Source organism: Otolemur garnettii, unplaced genomic scaffold (assembly GCF_000181295.1).
Source record: "Otolemur garnettii isolate 467f Iridium unplaced genomic scaffold, OtoGar3 scaffold00083, whole genome shotgun sequence".
Classification (NCBI taxonomy): Eukaryota; Metazoa; Chordata; class Mammalia; order Primates; family Galagidae; genus Otolemur; species Otolemur garnettii.
Window position 1 is genome coordinate 1,885,202 of NW_003852478.1, and position 20,851 is coordinate 1,906,052.

Sequence of the window (20,851 nt, forward strand, 5' to 3'; positions counted from 1 at the left end):
AAAAAGTTGAGTCATGTATTAAGCCATTTTCACTATATAAAGCAACCTACTTCCCCCTGTATTTACCAAGACCTCTTCAGAATTGGCACTGGAAAAGACAAGCATTAAAATCTGGAGCTTGCTGGGACGTTACCAGAAGCAAGGTGGCTCCCAGGGCCATGCAAAAAAGGATGGGTCCGGCCAGGTCCGTTTCGTTCATAATGCTGCCATCTGCTGGCTTCATTGGGTTTAACACCGTCAAGGTTTTTTGCCATATGTGATCAAAATTGATTCCGAGTTCTGCAGAAAGAAAAACAGAGTAATATAAATATATTAAAAAGTTAGATTATTTAACTAAAGATTAAAATATTAGTATACTTAGAATTTTAATCTTGTGCTTTCTAAACTTTTAGATTCTATTTTACATAGAATGTAAAATTCTGTAATATATATAGTAACCTTTAAAAAAACTTTAAAACATGTTTTGTTGCCAAACAATGAATAAACAAAAAGTTTTAGAGAAATAGTCCATAAAGGAAATTTAATCGTGGAAATATTCCATATGGAAGTATACCACAATACTCCATTTCCCAATTTTAACTATATTTTAAGCGTAACAAACGTACGCTTAAAATAGTATAGTTAATAGACTACAAGCCCTCATTTAAAGTATTTCATCTTTCCATACTATCAATTGCTAATACTCCAGAAATCTTGTCATATCAACCATGGAATAATTTTCTATTAACAGAACTTTCTCAACTAATGATACTTAGTCCAAGTTTTGGATTTTGCTTCCACTTCGCTTAATGAGAAAAGAAATTTTATGCTAATTGCCTGAAACTTCACTAAAGAGAAAAGGGGAAGGATTTTTTTATTTTTTGGCAAAGAAAAGTAATCATAATGTACACGTATGCTTTTTAAGGTCAATGCACTATGAGATTGCCTGTGTATTCAAATACTAGATTATTTCGACAAATTGACCTTTCCCTTTCCACAGTTAGTGGAATTCATTGTTCACGAGTCCAAACTCATGTTGAAATTTCTAATTTTTTCTCCAGTGCCTATTTTTCTAAGAATTCTGACTGCCACCTCACAGATCCCTCTGCTAGATTTTGTTCCTCGTATATCATTTTTATGATGAAACACACCCAGCCATTCGCCATCCATTGCACATAGAAATAAATTCCTTTCCTGACCACTCCTGTGACGATAAACTAAGACATTTCTTGGGGAGAAAGAACACTCAGAGAGAAGAGTAAGTCGTAAGTATCTGGGAACCGGCAATCAAACTGATTATCCCTCGTTCTACCATGTGGGAATTTCAGTGAAAACAAGATGGAAGCTGGGTTGAGCTCAAGTGCAGCCAGTGTAAGTGCAAATACTTCAACTACACAGAGCTGCCATGTCCTGCTGACTGTGGGCCCTACAACGTCGACATGCATTGGTCTCCAAGACAGGCAAAGAAGGCAGTACCGTGACTTTATTCCTCTCCCATGTGTCAGGTGGTCGAGGTTTTAACAGATTAAGTAACTTGTCCAAAGATCACAGACACAGAGCTAGTAATAGAAATCTGTGTTTCAACATTAGGCAATGACTCCAGAATTCATGGTTTTAATCATAGACTTCTGGTGGGGTCCATGTGAATCTAATCTCATTAACATCACATTTTTTTTTTAATTGAGCCCAGTTCTCTCAAGTGAAGGACTAACTCTTTAAATTGATTTATATGTGGCATTCAACTACCCTTCCAAGGGTTTAGCAAGCATCTTTGGTGAGATTCAGGACATAGGACACTCAACTACCCTTCCAAGGGTTTAGCAAGCGTCTTTGGTGAGATTCAGGACATAGGACACTCAACTACCCTTCCAAGGGTTTAGCAAGCGTCTTTGGTGAGATTCAGGACATAGGACACTCAGCTTTCCTTCCAAGGTTAATCAAGCATCTTTGGTGAGATTCAGGACATAGCTTAACTTCTTGTGCAGCAGTATGTACCACTGAAAGACTCCACACAGCTGACCTTCTGTGTACAGAGGACAAGATGGACTTCAAGGATTTCCATGACATAGTGGGGCCTTGCTCTAAAAATCCAGTAATCTTCGGAGGTCAGCTAGACACTGGTCTGAACTAAGAAACGGTCTTTTACTCATTTCATATACAAGATGATATTTGCTAGTCCAAGCTTGAGAATAAAATATATATATATATATATATGAACAGTTAAATATGCAAATAATTTACATTTGAACTTCCATGTTTCATGATTATTTTCACAATGTGTTTGTATATTTTGTTAATTTCAGGTTATTAGGAGGGCCCATATGATTAGCTTATGTAAATTGCTTTTGTGAGATTAAAGTCTGCAGTGGGCCCCTGGGTCCCCCACCCAGGGAATGTGCCGTATATCCATCAATATGCCTGTTAGGTGAGAACTCACCCTTCCCCCCTCTCCCTTCTTTGAATTTAATGTAGTTTTTCTCTCATATGAGCAATATATGTCCATCTTCTAGTTTAAAATTAGAACTGAGTACATGTGATGCTTCTTTTCCCATTCTTATGCTACTTTGCTTAGGTTATGAATAAGAAGATAATTTTATGTCCTTCTTAATAAACATACAGTTTGAAGAATATGAGCAGTTCACCAAGCTTAAAATGAGGTTAGGATGTTTAACATAATTTTTAAAACAGCAAAGAACTTAAAATTTGAAAAGTTTATTTTAAATTACAGTAGAACCTATGTAGGTTGACCGCCCAAAAGAGTGTAAAAAGCTGGTCAACGTACAGAGGCGGTCAACATCAGGAACGAGGCCTACTGTTAGGATACATGTGTGTGGTGCAAGCCGGGTCTATGAAAGTTAGGTCAACTTACAGTGTGGCAGTGTTGGGAGCTGGTCAACTACGGAGGTTCTACTGTGATTTCACCTGAGGCTTATATCATTCTCAAACTTTATTTTCATTTTTGGCAGTAATGCTAACGATACATTTCAGTATTTACCACAATAAAACGGTCTTTAATTCCAACTCCTTTTTTCCTCAAAAAGTGTAATTATTTCTATAAGAAAACTCAGACGAAAAAAGTATCACAAGAATGGAAGAAAAAGTATCCAATGTATACAACCCTATTATGAAACTAATTTACAGCTTTCATAGGAAAGCTATAACCTAAGAATATGGGATGGGGGAGGGGGAGGAGAGCGGGGGGATGGGTGGAGGGAGGGTGATTGGTGGGATCACCTCTATGGTTTATCTTACAAGGGTACAAGTGAATCTTTCTAAAAGTAGAATGTATACGAAAACACCACACTGTACCCCATGATTGCATTAATGTACACAGCCATCATTGAATAAAAAAGAAGGAAAATGCTTTATGCGACATCGTTACTGACTCTAACCATTTCTTTGAATGCATAATTAGCTTCCAACACGTCGCAACACTGAATCACGAAACAGTGAATAAACATAAGACCCACTATTTTCATAAGAAAGGAGAGTTTATGTGCTTTGATCTAAAATATGTCTCCATCATATTTTGGCTTTGAATTTATTACAAGCAAGGTATGTGAATGAGATTATAAGTATTAATTCTAGATCCTAATATAACAACATATTATACAAAATAAAGGAAGATGAAACGGCCGTGAAATTTGAATGCAGCATTTGTTGTTTTGCTGCCACCTAGTGGTTGTAAAGCATATGACATATACGCTATAAAAATGAAGGAAGGTCTTTATTTTCTATGTAAATTATGGCACTGGCTTTTCATATACGAGCATCAGGCTGAGCTACAAATAAAAATGACAAATACATAAGGAGTGTTTTCTGGTATCACAGACTTGAATTGACAATTTTGAAGATGCATTTGTTAACATATTGACTGTACATTATCAAATCCAAAAGTTACTATTCTTACCTAAAAGCAGGTAAGTATTTTAGCCTACACTGCACTTAAGGAATAAATTAGCATATTTTCAAAATAACTTGCTTTTGTGTGAGGAATGTTCATCATTATTATTACAGTTTAATAAATTTTTTAGTCACTTGGATGTGTGCTTGATAAAAACCAACCAATACTATTTACTATCCTATCTCAGAAATCCCGACTACAGCTGATTCATATCTTTAGACAGATGTGGCTTGACGTTTCCACAAAGTCACCCAGCCTGAAAAACAAAAGTCTAGATATTTCATGGATTCACAATACAAAATCACATTAGGCGCTTTCTCTTACACTTCGAACTTTCAGGTGTATTTTAATTGTGGCAGCAAAATAGAATGAATGTGTTAAACACAATTCACTCAAAATGTAACTGGCTTCTAAAAGGCCAATAGGTCTATCGTATAATTTCTGTGCTGTGTTCAAATCAGGCAAACAATCATCTCTGGATATAAAATATTAGGAATTTGAATCCTTCCCCCTTTTGTCTTGACTGTACATAAAAGACATGGGGCAGTTAACAGTGAATATATTTTTCAATTTTAAATCCACTTGAGTTTTAGTTTTTTAGCACCTATACTTCTAGCATCAAGTTGACTTTCATTTTGTTTTGTTTTATTTTATTTTAATTGTTTGGGATTCCTTGAGGGTACAAAGAATTAGGTTACACTGATTGTGGCTGTTGTTACATAAACTCCCTCTTGTAATGATGTCCCGCCCCCAAAAGGTGTGCCATACACCGTGACCCCCTTATCCCCCCTCCCCATTCTCCATCCTCCCACTGGTAATAGATCTTCTATTGCCTGCATATCAGAATTGAGTACACTGGATTCTTGCTCCTTCATACTTGTGATGCTTTACTAAGAAAAATGTTTCCACCTCCATCCAGATTAATACAAAAGTTGTAAAGTCTCCATCTTTTTTGATGGCTGAACAGTATTCCATGGTACCACAGTTTGTTAATCCATTCCTGAGTTGGTGGGCATTTAGGTTGTTGCCACGTTTTGGTGATTGTAAATTGAGCTGCGATAAACAGTCTAGTGCAAATGTCCTTATGATAAAAGGATTTTTTCTTCTTCTGGGTAGATGCCCAGTAATGGGATTGTAGGATCAAATGGGAAGTTTAATTTGAGTTCTTTGGGGATTCTCCATACTTCCTTCCAAAAGGGTTGTATTAGTTTGCAGACCCACAGCATCAGCAGCTTTGAGCTTTGTGATGTGGGCTGTTCACGGTGGTTTTGATTTGCATTTCTCTGATAATCAGGGATGATGAGCGTTTTTTCATATGTTTATTAGCCATTTGTCTGTGTTTGTCAGAGAAGGTTCTGTTCATATCTCTTGCCCAGAGGTAGGTGGAATTGTTACTCTTTTTCTGTTGATTAATTTGAATTCTCTGTAGATCCTACTTTTCAAGCTCTTGCCTGATTCATAATATACAAATACCTTTTCCCATTCTGAATATTGTCTTTTCGCTTTACTTGTTGTGCCCTTAGCTGTGCAGAAGTCTTTCAGTTTAATTAAGTCTCATTTGTTAATTTTTGTTGTTGTGATAGCTGCTGAGGTCTTTCTCATAAAATCTTTCTGCCGGCGAACGTCATCAAGAGTTTTTAGCACACTTTCTTCTAAGATTTTTATCATATTGTATCTTAGATTTAAGCCTTTTATCCATCTTGAGTCAATTTTTGTAAGAGATGAAAGGTGTGGGTTGAGTTTCAGTCTTTTACATGTGGTTATCCAATTTTCTCCAAGCACCATGTCTTGAATAGGGATCCTTTTCCCCACCGTACACTTTTGTTTTGTTTATCAAAGATCAGATGGAAGTAGAGACTGGTTTCATCTCTTGGTTTTCTATTCTGTTCCATATGTCTGTATCTCCATTTTGTTCCATGATGTTTTGATTTTGTGGACGTGTGATGTAGTCTGAAGTCTGGTAGGGTGATGCCCTCAGCTTTGTTTTTATTACTAAGAATAGCCTTACCTAGATGGATATTTTTTTTTCTGATTCCATACAAAACAAAGTACTATTTTTTCCAGTTCTTCAAAAAGTTATATTGGTATTTCAATGAGGATTGCATTGAATCAGTAGACTGCTTTCGGTGGAGTAGACATTTTGACAATGTTGATTCTTCCCTGCCAAGAGTATGGTATGTTTTTCCATTTGTTAGTGTCTTCTCCAATTTTAGTTCTGAGGGTTTCATAATTCTCTTTGAAAAGACCTTTCACCTCTTTTGTTAGGTGTATTTCTAAGTATTTCATCTTCTTTGAAGCCACTGTGAAGGGAATTGTGCCCTTGATTTGCTGCTTCTTTACTTATTTATTTATTTATTTATTGTTTGAGACAGAGTCTCACTATATCACCCTGGGTAGAGTGCTGTAGTGTCATAGCTCACAGCAACCTCAAACTCCTGGGCTTAAGCAATTCTCTTGCCTCAGCCTCCCAAGTAGCTGAGACTACAGGTGCCCATCACAACACCCAGCTACCTTGAGTTGCTTCTTATAATTGAGGGTACAAAGAATTAAGTTACAATGCATGTCGACTTTCTTTAAGAGCAAAAAATCAGATACTGGGTAGCTGCATGTACATTTTTGCCTATGTGTGTACACATGTGTGTATGTGTTTATGTATGTGTGTAGACATATATGTATATGATCAATGAATGAGAACTTCTATGAAACCCCCCTCAAGGACCTGTGGCTGTAGGAATCTTTAGACTCTGTGCTAGCACCAGCCTTATTTCCTACAATCATATCCTTCTCCACCTACCCATGCCACGCTGAGATGAGAGGGTTTATATGAATCATAGGAGTAAAAAAACTGGCTCATCTCTATGTCAACAACAAACAACATGAGTTTGAGAAGCTATCTGCTCTGCTCCCATGTAAGCACAGCATAAAATAACATATGCTGGTTTGAAGTGTTTCATTAACTCGGGTGGGAAGGGTGGTTGGTTTGACATAACCACTCTGCCAAAAGGTATCTTTGCTGTCAGCTAAACATGGCCAGGGGTCAATATTTAAGAAATATTAAGGAAACATTTAATACCTTCAGAAATATCACAGCAAGAGCACATACTCCTAACTCCCTTACCTGAACATGCAACAAACTTCAATGATTTAAGTGTCTTAGTTTGGTAAACTCCTGTCATATGTGAAAGAATCAGACATAGAACACAGTGCCCAGCTCAGTGACAGTGCACAGTAGGTGCTGATTAGTGCCCCGATTCTCTCAGCTGTCCACACGTTAGTAACACTCCCTTAACTTATCTTCTAGCAGAGGAGGCTCTTCATCAAAACTGTCCATGGGAGAAGATTGTGAATAATAATCCGGGCTGGGAGCTGGCTGAAAAAACTGTCCTGCATAAGCTGGTGACATGAGCATCTCTGAGGGGACACCAGAGGCAGGCTGAGGCGGCTCATCCACTTGTCCTCTAGGAAAAGAAAGAGACTCTCATTTGCACACACAGCTAAGAAAAAATACCATGACACATCAAGAAGAAAACTGTCATTTTCCTTTTATGACTTCGCCTCATTATATGAATATTTACCAGGAAAGAAATAACTTGCTCCAAGTGTAACTGGTCATAGGAAGACTTCTAGAAAAGTGATCCCCACCAACCAATATTAATTGAGATTATACACCATGCTGGGTACGTCCCCTCTTCTTTTCTCTGTTAACACTGCATAAGGTAAAATGTATTATTAATCCCACACTGTGGAAAAGAAATAGAGGTTCCCAGAGACCTAATGAGTTGTGCAGTGTCCCACAGTAACGCTGCAGGTGCTGGGCCCTGGGCTGAGGTTTTCTGGGCAGGGCTCTGCTTCCCACAAGTACTGCTTTTAAACTGATCTTCAGGGACAGTCACCAACCATGACAACCCTATGTCTCTGTGGAAGCAGCAAATAAAAATCATAATTTTAGTAGTATAGCCAACTCATAGGAAAAAATAAATGCATAAAGTAACAGCTGCATATAAAGAAATAAGACATTTTGAGGTTCTGGTCATTCCCAGACAATTATTATCAATTGAATTATCTTTTGTGTCTAGATAAATATGTTCTATAGCGGGTTTTAATGTCCCTCTTTTCAAATGTGCGATTTGGTTTTGCCAAAATATGATGTTTCCACGTCTCCTTGACAGTGTTTTTGTTTTTTATTTTACTGTTTATATGAGGAAGTTTGGAAAACAATAATTCGTGTAAATAACTTCTTGCTGGATCTACAGAAAGGAAGGAAAAAGGAAGAGGAGGTGAGGTTATTGCTCCTTTTAAATTCTTTTTACCTAAAAGGAAGAGAAGAAACACCAAGATTTGTCCATTATCATGGTGAAATTTCTTTTGTTAAAGCCCTTTGGGCTAAGCTAAATATACAGTTCAAGATTCTGAACTTGGTAACTCTGTATAATCTCTTTATGGTAAAATATTTATAAAATGGCTTTACTACTTCTGACATCAATCTTAATATGAAATTTAAGAATAACAAATGCAACCTCCGTTAGGTGAGGAACCCTGGCCAACAGCCTGTTTTGGAACAGAAAGGAGAAAGAGAGAAAGGTGAAATCACATCCTAACTCAACTGTAAGCTAATTAAGAAGAGATGATAACATAGGCTGATAACCTACTGCTATTGTCCATTTAGCCACCTGTTGGATTCCCAAATTTTTTTTTCAGCAAAGCAGACACACTATCAAAAGTATTGACAGAAAAAAAATGATAAATAAGAATCTGAATGGCTTGTTGGTTGATAAAGTCCCCTTCATATGCTTGTCTTAAAATGCAAGCCCTTCTCAAAGAATAAAAGGGGAAAATAAAGATGATTAAATGGACCAGTGTGTAAATAAGACTACGTCATGGACATCATGGCCTGGCCCCACCTAACTCATGTCCAGTGGCATTAACTAGACTTGAGGAAGCGTCACCTTCACAGGTATTACCTACAAGGCAACCTGTGTGAAGGAGGGGACTGGGTATGGGCTGTAACTTTGATTCAATGCTCTCTAAAGAGGAAAAAAAAACATTTTTACATAAAATGTATATATATATATATATACATACAGGGTGACCTTAAGGTTCATGTGTAATTTAAAATTGCAGTCTCTCTACATACATACACACACACACACACACACACACACACACACATATCTCAGTGGCCAAATCCTGTCCCTTCTTTCCTCCATCTCTGCTCCTTCGTTGGGACCTAAATTCCTCTGAGAGACCACCAATGCACACATGTAAAAACAAAGAAAGTGCTTTTTATTTAAATGCAAGCATATGCCTGGGTCACTCCACCCTACAGTGTAGGAGGGGAGACCCTAAAGAGAAGCTAGCAGAGGTTTTTAAAGCGTATAGAGGAATTTCACTGGGTGTTTTGTCGGGCGGGGCTGCTATTGCTGAGCTGTTTATGGTTAGGGACTTTCTGGGGGGGGGGGTGCTGCTTGTCTCTTTCTGATAGACTGACTCCCTCTGAGCTGATTGACCTTGCCCAGTGCGGGGAGGGGAAGCAGGTCCCCTTCAGACTGGCTGCCCAGAAGTGCAGGGGAGGGAGCTAGTCTCTTTCTGATAGACTGATTCCACTTGGGCAATCTTGCCCAGGACGGGAGTCGGGAGTTAGTTCCAAGATGGAGTTACATTAACTTCTTCATTCCCAAATGGAGTTACATTAACCTCTTACCTTCATGTGGCAAAACTCCATCAGAAGCTTGGTTTCTGTGGTCCTTCTGACAGTGAGAGCATGATATTGAGCTTCTGATATCACTTATCTATGTAAGTAAAATTTTTATATTTTTCCTATAAACACAAAATTAGTCCTTTAATTATTAAAATTGCTGTGCTTGCCTTTGATACCTGTCTAAATTAAATTCTCTTACTTTATCACTTTGACTTTGTACACTTGGACTATAATATTTACCATGACATCTTAATGAACAAAATCAATGCAAACACGAAAATAATCATATTACTAGTCCAGAATCTCACCCACAAGACTCGGCAAATAACCTGATCCAATTCTTATGTTTAAGATCTTTGCCCGGAAATTTCTATGGACAACATAATTTTAGGCATATATCAAAGTCAAGACACTTAGTCACACGTCTTCCAGTATGACCCTGTTTTACTGGATGGCACCAACTTTGAATGGCTATGCCAAAGGATTCTCCTACATTCCTAGTGACATCGTTCAAGCCTACAATCCTTTCATGAAAGAAAAAAAATTGTAGGACACTGGGACTGGAAATTTTACTATTTGCTCTTGTTAAATAGGACTTGATGATTAATCTATTAGAGGCAGTTTAATGAGTCAGATTAATATTTAAGATGTGAAAGTTGGGGCCCCACATCATGATGGGCGTCTTGCAGAGGACGCCCGCAGGACATGTCTCCTCTCCTGGATCCCACAGTACCTCTCTTAGCTTTATGAAAAGCTAATGCTGATATTGTGATCATTGGTAATTCAGTATGTTATCCCAATTGAAATAAATGTCAATTGAATTAGACCAAAGGAACCAATGGACTCTGGCTGGTCGGATTTAAATATTAACTTTGTTACTAAATGTCTTCTCTTCTTAAAAAAATCCCTTCAAGCATCTGTAAAGTGACTGAACCGCTCTGTTAAAACAACCAGTAACATTCTGGGTCTGATTTCCCTTCTCCAGTGAGGCGGAGCTATGCTGCTTCTTGTAACAATAATCCAATGGGATGATGTATCCTTCAAAACAAGTAGAGTGATTAGCAACTACAACCTTTTGTATCAAGTGTCCAGGGTTCAAATCATTGTTCTATAATATTAAACAAATTACTACACATTCTCTGCCTTGGTTTTCTCCTCTGGAAAATGGGGATATTTATTAAACTCATAGGTTGGCTGTGAATTAAATTAGGTAAAATAAGTGAAGCCCTGGGGGTTATGCAGAGCATAGGAGAAGTGGTCAAGTAATCAATTTCCTACATATTTGCAAGCTCCTTTCTCCCTGAGACCTACAGTGATGAACACAGGAGTGTAACTCTCTGTATTTGTAATAGTTGTCTCCCAGTCTGTCAGTTCCTTAATCAGCATTAACATTAGTAGGTGGTGAAAATTCGTGTCCCTTCTGTGCTGATTATCTTCAACTTTTATTTCCATTTTGGTTTCCCTGGAACACCCAACGTACCTTCTCCATCCCATTTGTCCTTTGCTTCCTTAACAGAAGAACATTCCCTACCCCATCCTCAGCTTTCTTTCCCAGCTAGAATGCTGTGGCCGTGCACCTGGTCTCCCTAAAGACCCTCTGTATTCACACCAACTCAATTCTTCAACATCCCCTCAGATTTGTCCCTAACTTGCAGAGACTGGTCTTTACTTACTTGATATTGTGTTAACAATAAAGTGTGGTCTCAAGCTGAGTAAAATTTTCAACCTGTTTCTGATTGAGCAGGATCTAACCTTTGACTTTCAATGCAAATATAATGGGCCTTTTTTTTTTTTTTTTAGTGTTTTCACATACATTTTGAAACACTTTCATCAAGCTGGTTCACATAGATTTCATGTAATTTGCATAGTCATTGTGTCAAAACGTTTACATTCTATTTCTAGAAAAGTTCACTTGTACCCTTGTTAGACAGAAATATAGATGATCTTTCCGGTTAATAATGGGCCTTTTTTAAAGAAGAGTGAGTTATAATAATTTCTGTGGTTCAAGACACTTTTTTTCATCTGTTCTACAGGCTATTTTCTGTGTTACATTACTTAACCACTACCTACCCATTTTATTCAAGGTTTTGTTTTTTTAAAAAACTGTAAGTTTGAACTCCATTATAATGATCATTCAACTGGGGGGATGTAACTGGTGAGTTTGCCCTGTGTGATATGAAGGAATACACTGTAATTCAGATGGTGAGGTATGTACCACCAAATAAGTAAAAGTCTTAAAATTCTGTCTCCACCTTTGATCTCCTATTCAAGTTTATGTATATTTCTTCCAACCAGGAGCCATTACAACCTTTTAGGAACCTGAAACCACAGAGGTTTCCAGAATAGGGAACACCACCACATTAAAGAGGGTGAGACAATAGTATGACAGGTCAACAGAAAGAGTAGCCTGTTGGTTGAAAACACATTTAGTCTGGACTCCAAGAAACATCTTTTCTATGTAAGATTCCAAAAGCAGGATTGTCAGTGCCCTTTGCAAAACCACATTTAGAATCAGTTTAGGACAGTGTGGGGTAGGGAACGGTAGAATTAGTTTAGGACAGTGGGGGTTAGGGAACGGTAGCTTGGGGAGTCGGCTTATACACCATTCCCAGATTCTGGTTGGTCCAGCTAGGTCCGAAGTGATGCCATTAGCTGTGTTTGAAATATTAGAAAATCATGCCTGAAGATTCAGAGAAGATGATGATTCACCACTGATCTATTAAAATTCTACCAAACATCCAAAGAGATTTTATTTTCTTTGTAGAGAGAGAGTCTCACTTTGCCGCCCTTAGTAGAGTGCAGTGGCATCACAGCTCATAGTAACCTCAAACTCTTGAACTTAAGCGATTCTCTTGCCTCAGCCTCCTGAGTAGCTGGGACTACAGGCACCTGTTATAACACCTGGCTATTTTTTTGTTGCAGTTTGGCCAGGGCTGGGTTCAAACCCGCCACCTTCATTATATGGGGCTGGGTAGCCCTCATCTCTACGCAGCAATACCTGTTTTTTTCTTCAAATAATATAAATAGATTTCACATTTAAAAAATTGGAGAAGTATAATGGGAAAATATTGTCTAGGTAATGTAACCTAGTTAGCTAGTTGTAGTGGTTGGATATGATCCCTATCTGACTTACTGAATAGTCAAGGGCTTTTTCTTTTTCTTTTTTAAAAGAGAAAGTATCTGCTTGTTCATTCTAAAATAAGAAATTTTTTAAATATAAATATCTTCATTATCTTAATAAGCACAATCAGCTTTCAGATCGGTATGCCACTGGGTGAAACAGGCTTTTTAAAAATTAGCCTCATGAACTGGGAGCCTGGGTGAGGGGAGGGAGAGAGGCAGAGACAGACACACAGACACTGAAGGATTCAAGGTAACTACCCTCTGGATTCCTCCATCATTTGCCAGGATGATCAGCATCTTATTCTTCTTTGGGGCATATTTTAATTGAACTATTTATGGTATGAATAAAAGATCAAATCTCTGGAGGTCCACTGATGTACACGAGTAAATCAGTGACCTGACCCACGTTTTATGTACATCATAAAACCACCACAGCTAATACGCCCTTTCCTCATTCCAGAGACTCAGAGCGTGGATCAGAATTTGAATGTTACTGCATCAGAGTCAGGACCTGGGTTTAAATACTCAGCATATAATGCAGGCGAGGCCATCAACCTTGCAGAATATAATTACGAGCTTTTCTCGTTTCATTACTTCCAGATCAGGAAAAAATTTCATCCCTTTGTCAGCTCGATCCCTAAGAAAATGTTGATACGTGTGATGGAGTGGAGAAAGCGGAAGTCACAGGTGGGGGGTGGGGGGGACTGTGGCGCATGCGCCCTTGCTGAAGGTGGAGGTTCTTTCTCTGCGTGGGGACCTTCCAGAACGCGGAAGCTGCCCAGTTGCTTGTCCCATCCGGATTAGAGACTGAGAAAATCAACAGTGACAGGGAGTGTCGGTTCCTTTCTACAAAATCAGAGGCCAGGGCTGGACCAACCTATTAAATAGTTCTCCTTGTGGATTCTCTGTTTATGATGACCTTTGTGGAATGACCCCAATGCTGAAACTATTCTCTGGGCCTCAAATGCCTTTCTTTTTTCTCCTGATCTTCCGAAGTATAAATCATGAAAGGCAGCCATACTAGTGTTAGGAGCGAATAGAGATGTGACTGAGATAAAACCCCAAATATTTAACTTCTCCTATTTTAAAAACATCACATCCCAACACTGCTCCCTATTCTACAGAGCAGTGGTTCAGCAGGAGGGGCAGGAAGACGCTTGGAAAAGCAGCATCTGTTGGCTTCTGTCTGCAGCCGCGATCAGCGAGTGAAAAGAGCGTCCACTGTGCTTCTGGGCAGGATAGGGAAGGAATCCTCCCCACTGCCTGTGATATCTAAGTCTTTCTTCTTTCCATCCGGAACTATTAAGGTATTCTGGGGTGCACTTAAAAAAATCTTCAAGAATTAACACATTTGAAACTCATTGCCACACGTCCTAAGAGGGTCCAATTTATTCCTATTGTCCCAATGTAATAATAGCACCCATTTTATATTTTAAAATGTTGTGATTCTACAACAAATCATATGCTTACCATAGTTATGGGTCTAGTCAATCAACCCTGGGCTAAAATCCCAACCTTATTTTATTTATTTATTTATTTATTTGCAGTTTTTGGCCGGGGCTGGGTTTGAACCCACCACCTCCGGCATATGGGGCCGGCGTCCTACTCCTTTGAGCCACAGGCTCCATATGCTGGAGGTGGCAGGTTCAAACCCACCCCGTGAACCCTATTTCTTACTAGATGTGTGATCCTTAGAAAGTTCCTCGGTTTCTCTGTGTGTCTGGATTCTTACATATAAAATGGAAATAAGAGTAAAGGTTGAGGATCCCTTGTCTGAAATGCTTGGGACCAGAAACGCTTTGGATTTAGGAGGTTTCTGTATTGTGTAATATTTTTGCAGAATACATACCCGTTGAGCATCTCAAGGTGAAAATCAGAGATCTGGAATGTTCTTTTGAGCGTCATGTCAGTGCTCAAAATGCATCATATTGTGGAGCATTTTGGATTTCAGATTTTTGGATTTGTGATGCTCAGCCTGCAGTAACTAACTCATGTGGGTGTGTGATGATTCAGTGAGTTAATTTATATAAACCTCAGAACAGTTCTAACATAGTAACAGTGAATGTTTGTTATTACGAAAGTTGAAACGGTCTGACCTTTCTGGTCTGCCCACCTAGATCACACAACAATGTCCCCCAAAGCAACTATGTAACCAAATCCACTGCCTCTAAGTAACTTTAGGCAACAAAGGGTCAATCTCTTTTACAAGCCATATTCATATAAATTAATAGTATTTATATAGTGGCCTTACTTCAAAATACACTTTCCTATACATTATTGTAATTGTTCTCCATTGAAATGAATGAATATCCTTATTTTTCAGATTGAGACAGAGAAGTCTTTCCAGTTTCACAAGGACAACCTGACTCTAAATGCCATATTTTGCTACCCTTGAAGGGCAAATACTAAATTTAAATCATTTTATTTTCAACCTAAGTAGAATTTTCGTCTCAAATAACAAATATACTTTGAAATACATTCCCCTTGATTCCATCACAACACATTATTCCTACTGTGTTATCATCACATATTTATTTGCCCAATTTCTCGGCATAAAATCTTACATTTTGTGAAGGAAAGGACTATGGATTTCACCCTTATGTTTGGGTTTGTAGTACCCGTCTTAATTTCTGTCATACAAGCAGGCACTCAACAACATTTTACTAAATTAATAAAATATTTTCTGTAAGCAGTGCCCTGTAAAATCTCAGGAGAAAGGAAAACGCTTTCTTATTTGCCCAGACCACCTGCTCAGTGATATTTCGAAAAGTGGAGAGATCGCAAGCCTGAGGGATAAAGGGCTTGATGGAAACTGGATTGACATCTCTGCATGTTTTCCTGACAATTTTTTCTTGGGGACTCCACTGAGATATGCTGGGGAAAACTTTGACTTCTTCAGAGGAAGCCCCCCTTCATCTAACCCCTTGCCATGATATTAAGACTTCTTGAAGGACTTACGTTCTAGATCCATAGAGATTTCCATAGGCATTAGAATCATTAAAATTCTGCTCTTGATTATCAATGGTATAATTAGATTGATAAAAATCAGAATCAAATTGTCCCAAGTTTGACATCCTGAAAAATAAAAAAAGAATAATTTTTTATGCAGTATAATTTTTGTGATGTTTATAATTTTTATACAATTTTTTTGAGATGTTTATAAATTTTTTGAGACATTTACAAAGATTAGTTGATGATGGGGTTAGGACTAGATTCCTAGCAGAGAAGGTATTCCTTGAAGGGGTACATTAAGTATTGGAGGGAAAATGTAGACATCTATGTTAGAAAATCATTTACAAAATGTGTTATCATCAACTACTTCTGAAGTTTTCACACCTTGAACTGTGACTTTGACTAAATTGACTCTAATTGATCTGGAAGAACTAACATTCTCCTCCAAATATCTTTTTCTTAGCAGTTTAAGAGAAAAAAATTAAAACCTGGCACACAACTAGAAGATTTTCCCTTAAACAATGAAGCAATGTCAGTTTTTCCTTTTAAATGTGTGTGTGTGTGTGTGTATACGTGTGTGTATCTATGAGATATACCTGCTTTTATTTTTATTATTTTATTTTTTGCAGTTTTTGGCCGGGGCCAGGTTTGAACCCACCACCTCCCGTATATGGGGCCGGCACCCTACTCCTTTGATCCACAGGCGCTGCCCAGATACACCTGCTCTTATAGCAAGACCATAAAGCCCATGACTGGTAATAAGTTACACTATTTAAGTTTGATTTTCCTGTAGCTTTAATGTTTGCTAACACCTTCACTGGTCTCCAAGACAAAAACCAACCCTGAACCCTATTTCCTGGGTCTACCTGGCAATTCTAAAATGTGTTTGGAGCATTTCCTCTTTCTTCCTCTCTGGATACTATCCCCATTTCTGTCTGAGTCACAGAGGAAGGCCCAGCACTGCTAAGGCAGCAGGCGGTTTTCTATATGCCTTTTACATAGTTTCTGCTCACTGCTGGGAATTAAAAGGAATTCATGACCTTGAATTAGACCTAGTGGCCAGGAATACCAGAAGAAAAAATAGGTTTGGAGAGGAGACAGAGATGGGGGCAGAATAAGATATTAGAGAGGTAATGGTGGCTCTCTCGATAAAAATTAGAGAGTGGAAAAGAGACTTTTCAATTGAGTAGTTACAGTGTTTCCACTTAACATTTTAATCTTATCTTTCTTTTAAAAAAGTTTTCATTTTTAACGTGTAAATTGACAAATCCTGAGTAACCCATATGGAATGTTATAATCACCTATGGAATGTTATGTATAGTAAATTTCAAATGAAATTACAAAAACAACCTTAACTGTATGGGCCTCATTAATCAGAAATATTCAAGTAACACATGTCAAATATATCAAATTTGTTCAGTTCTATAAAAATACAAAAAGCTCTTCTAAAATTAGATGTAGCAAACCATATGTCTGATTTAATAAATCCAGATTTTTTTCATTAGTAATGTGTATGGAAGTAGCTGTGAATTATGTAAACTAAAATCAGGACTTAGTAATAAGTTTTTAAATAAGTTATAACTTAAAGACCGTACAATTTAATAGCATAACTTTTTCAATACATGAAAAGCTGTTATCATAAAGCTTAGGGAGTAATTTCCCAAGAATACACTAAGTTTTCACAACATACAAAGCCTTATGTAACATGACTATTGGTATTAGAGTTCTTACATAATCTAACTTTGTATTTTGTTTATATGCCCAATCTTTTAGAAGGATTAGACACATACCTCAATGTGTTTTACGTGGACAGATCCTCCAACAGACGTAGCTTTACATGACACTCTTAAAGCAAATCTGTTTGTGGGAAGATGACGTGCTAGCTATATATAGAGGTTTCTAAATTTGTACTCTGACAATCTGAACAGATGCTACAACCAAAAAAAAAAAAAAAAGAGCCTACCAAAAGTCAAATCCAGTGTCTTCTAACACTTGTTATAATTTACAAACACAGTTAACAGAGGATAGACATAAACTTGTGGATGTAAGTGTAATTGAAATGGGATGTCATTGAAGGGTTTTAAGCAGTGAGATGACAGGATCAGTCTTCTGCACAAGTGCAGAGGGAGCCGGGGCGGAAGAAGCTGTTCATTTACTCAGGCCTGAGCCGCAGCTGGTGTGGACAGGGGGACAGGTTCAAAATCGCTGCAGCTGTGGGAAGGTTGAATTGAAGGGGTCAAGCCTGGACCAAGAGTACCAGTAAAAAGAGATTTCAGGCCAGGAAGATGATGACAAGTTTACTGAATGGAGGAAGGTCCAGGGGAGACAGAGAGGACTGAGCAGTTAGAGAAAATATGTGGAAAGAAGATTTAATAGGAGGAAGATGGGAGGAAGAAGGAAAAGACAATTACTGAGGATGACTGATGGAATTCGGGTCTTTCTGTGCTAATATATAACACTGTAGAATAAGGCTGGATTGTTGTATGGTGGCCCAATTCAGATCGCCATCTTTCTATTCCTTCTTTCACAGTTCTTGTGTGAGAACATGGGTCCTTCCTAAAACAGCGGGGATTCAGGGGACATTCTTTTTGATGAGACAGAGTCTCACTGTCACCCTGGGTAGAGTGCTGTGGTATCATCGTAGCTCATTTGCAAACTCACACTCTTTGGTTTGAGTGATTCTCTTGCCTCAGCCCCCCTCCGAGTAGCTAGGACTACAGGTGCCTGCCACAATGCACGGCTATTTTTAGAGACAGGGTCTCACTCTTGCTCAGGATGGTCTTGAACTCCTGAGCTCAGGCAATCCTCCCACCTCGGCCTCCCAGAGTGCTGGGATTACAGACGGGAGCTGCCATTCCAGCCCCTTCTTCTTTTCTGACATATAAATTCACAGAAAAGCTTACCAAAGATAATGATTTTAATCGTAGCACACTTAGATAAATTTTAAGATTATTTTTTCATTTTGTACTTTTTAACATAGTTTTCTTATAAAAAGCTATCTTGATTAAATGAATCACAGTAATACATGGACAAAAAATGGCATATAAAAATGAAATCAATCTGAGCCTCTAGTTAACAATAAGCTATGAAACACTGACAATCACATGACTTTAATTTCCTGAGCATGCATTAATGGAGCAGTAATGACATGCCGGGATATTGTAAAGCTGCTTCTATAAATGTGACACTATATGTGTATAAAATATGCATTTAAGTGTCTTTCCATTAATGAATCAGCTGATTATTATAGTGTATATTGAAGAATAGAATTTAGATCAATATTATGTCTGGTCACAGGGTCATCACTTGAGTGCTTTAGCTCGTTTACTTAAATAGTCATTTCTGGGTTCTGAATGACCCATAATGTAAATGAAGATTCTCACTGGATATAAAGCCCCACATTCTGCTCACACCCACTTTCCTTCCCTATCACTTCCCTTTCTCTCTCCACCCCCTGCCATCACCCTCTCCTCCCTTCACTCGGTTCTCCTTCTGACTCTCTCCTCAGCTGATCTCGCCTGTTTCCTTGGCTTTATATATTATCTACATAGAAACAATTCCCAGAGTTAGAGATGCAGCTCTAGCCTTTCTTCCCAGCTCCAGACTATTTGATAGACATTGAATACTTGATATAATCTAAATTGGATTTTTTTTTAAGCTCTACCCTCTTCAACCTAACACTTTTTCTCCCTTTCAAGAAATGACATCCCAAAGCTCACACTCACTCAAATAAGAAATCATCTAATCTGTCAACAGATTCTACTGACTTTTTCTCAAAAATGTATCTGCCACTAACCAATCCCCTCCATCTCCACTGCTGTCCGCCTGGTAGACGCCACCGTGTTCACCCCACGAGCCTCTGTTAGCCTCTGTTTGTTATTATTCAACAAAGTGAAATATTATTTTTAAAGTAGCAGATTGGTAGGAGATAGTAAAGCTTATGTCAAAAGACTGTAAGAATTATACTTTTCATGAATTGCCAAAATCAAGAAAGATGTTTCTGTGGTTGCTAACTACAATTGGCGGTGGAACTCAAGGAGAATTTCCATCCACCTCTGGAATTCCTGACTCTCTCTCAGATTATCAGTCAAGTACTGTGGAGATTAACTTGCTCCCAGCGTATCACAACAATTTGCCCTCTGCCTGACAATCTGTTCAGTCACACAGGCATGAGACTCAGCTTCTGTTTGCACACATATTTATATTGAGTGAAAGGGTGAATTATTCGATGAGTGATCACTACAATTAATTCTGCATACTCAGAACCCAATATTTTAGTTGATATCAATATAAGCATCATATAAAATCATGACACCTATCACTGCCATCCTCTGATATAAAAATGGAAACTCAAGAGAGGCTAAGTAATTTGCACAAAGTCACACACCCAGTCTGTGAAAGAAGCTAGTTTGGGACATCATTTTGTCACTCAGCCCAGTTACCTTTCATTGCTATTTCTTCAAAAAAATAAATCTATGGCTACCCAAAATTCTGGTGTTACGACTGTCATTATTTGGAAACAATAAATGATGTTTATTTATAACCCCTCAAAAATATCTTTCAGCTGAACAGAGCTGCCAATAAACCAAACAAAAAAAGAGTCATAATTCTTCTGCCTCTGCTGACAGATAAACTGGTACTTGTCACCAGTGTTTACCATGCAATTATTTTGTTTGGCCGCCTCTATTACAATTTAATGTACATTGACTGAATTTTACTCATAAATTACTATTCTTATTAATGCAGAGAAGAATACAGTGCATTTCTTTATCCATTATTTTTTAATGCATTTTGGTCAGAATTCCCTACATGTGCTGTTTTTTGGTACCGCAAGAGATTTGTTCCTGATCATCTTCCCTTTAAAGACTGTGCTGCTTCTATTATATTTTATAAGCCTGAAACTGCAGCCAGGAATATTACATAGTCACATGAAAATAGGCATAAAGTTCTGTTTCATTGCATGAATTTTAAAGGGCTCAATATATTCGATGGCAAGAAACCTAGAGTTTCGCTTCATTAATACTATCATAATTATGTTCAACTTTTAATCTGGCGATTTCTTGTTTGCTTTCACTTTTGTCTTAGCAGAAAAAAATGGGAATCTATCAGAATGATTACTGAATTCTCAGTAAGTGTTTAGTTTGGTGGTATCCAGATGTTAGCACCTGTAATTATGAGAGTCGATATGAGCAGTG

General features: G+C 38.0%; 1 protein-coding gene across 1 annotated transcript in view; it reads right to left on the reverse strand.

Moving 5' to 3' along the window:
• YIPF7 (Yip1 domain family member 7) overlaps positions 1–15,778 on the reverse strand; it is a 24,462-nt gene extending 8,684 nt beyond the window's left edge. The window contains 3 exon segments of the mRNA XM_023515997.1: positions 134–279; positions 7,163–7,341; positions 15,663–15,778. Coding sequence (XP_023371765.1) covers positions 134–279; positions 7,163–7,341; positions 15,663–15,778 — 441 coding nt within the window.
• Positions 15,779–20,851: the final 5,073 nt, after the last annotated feature.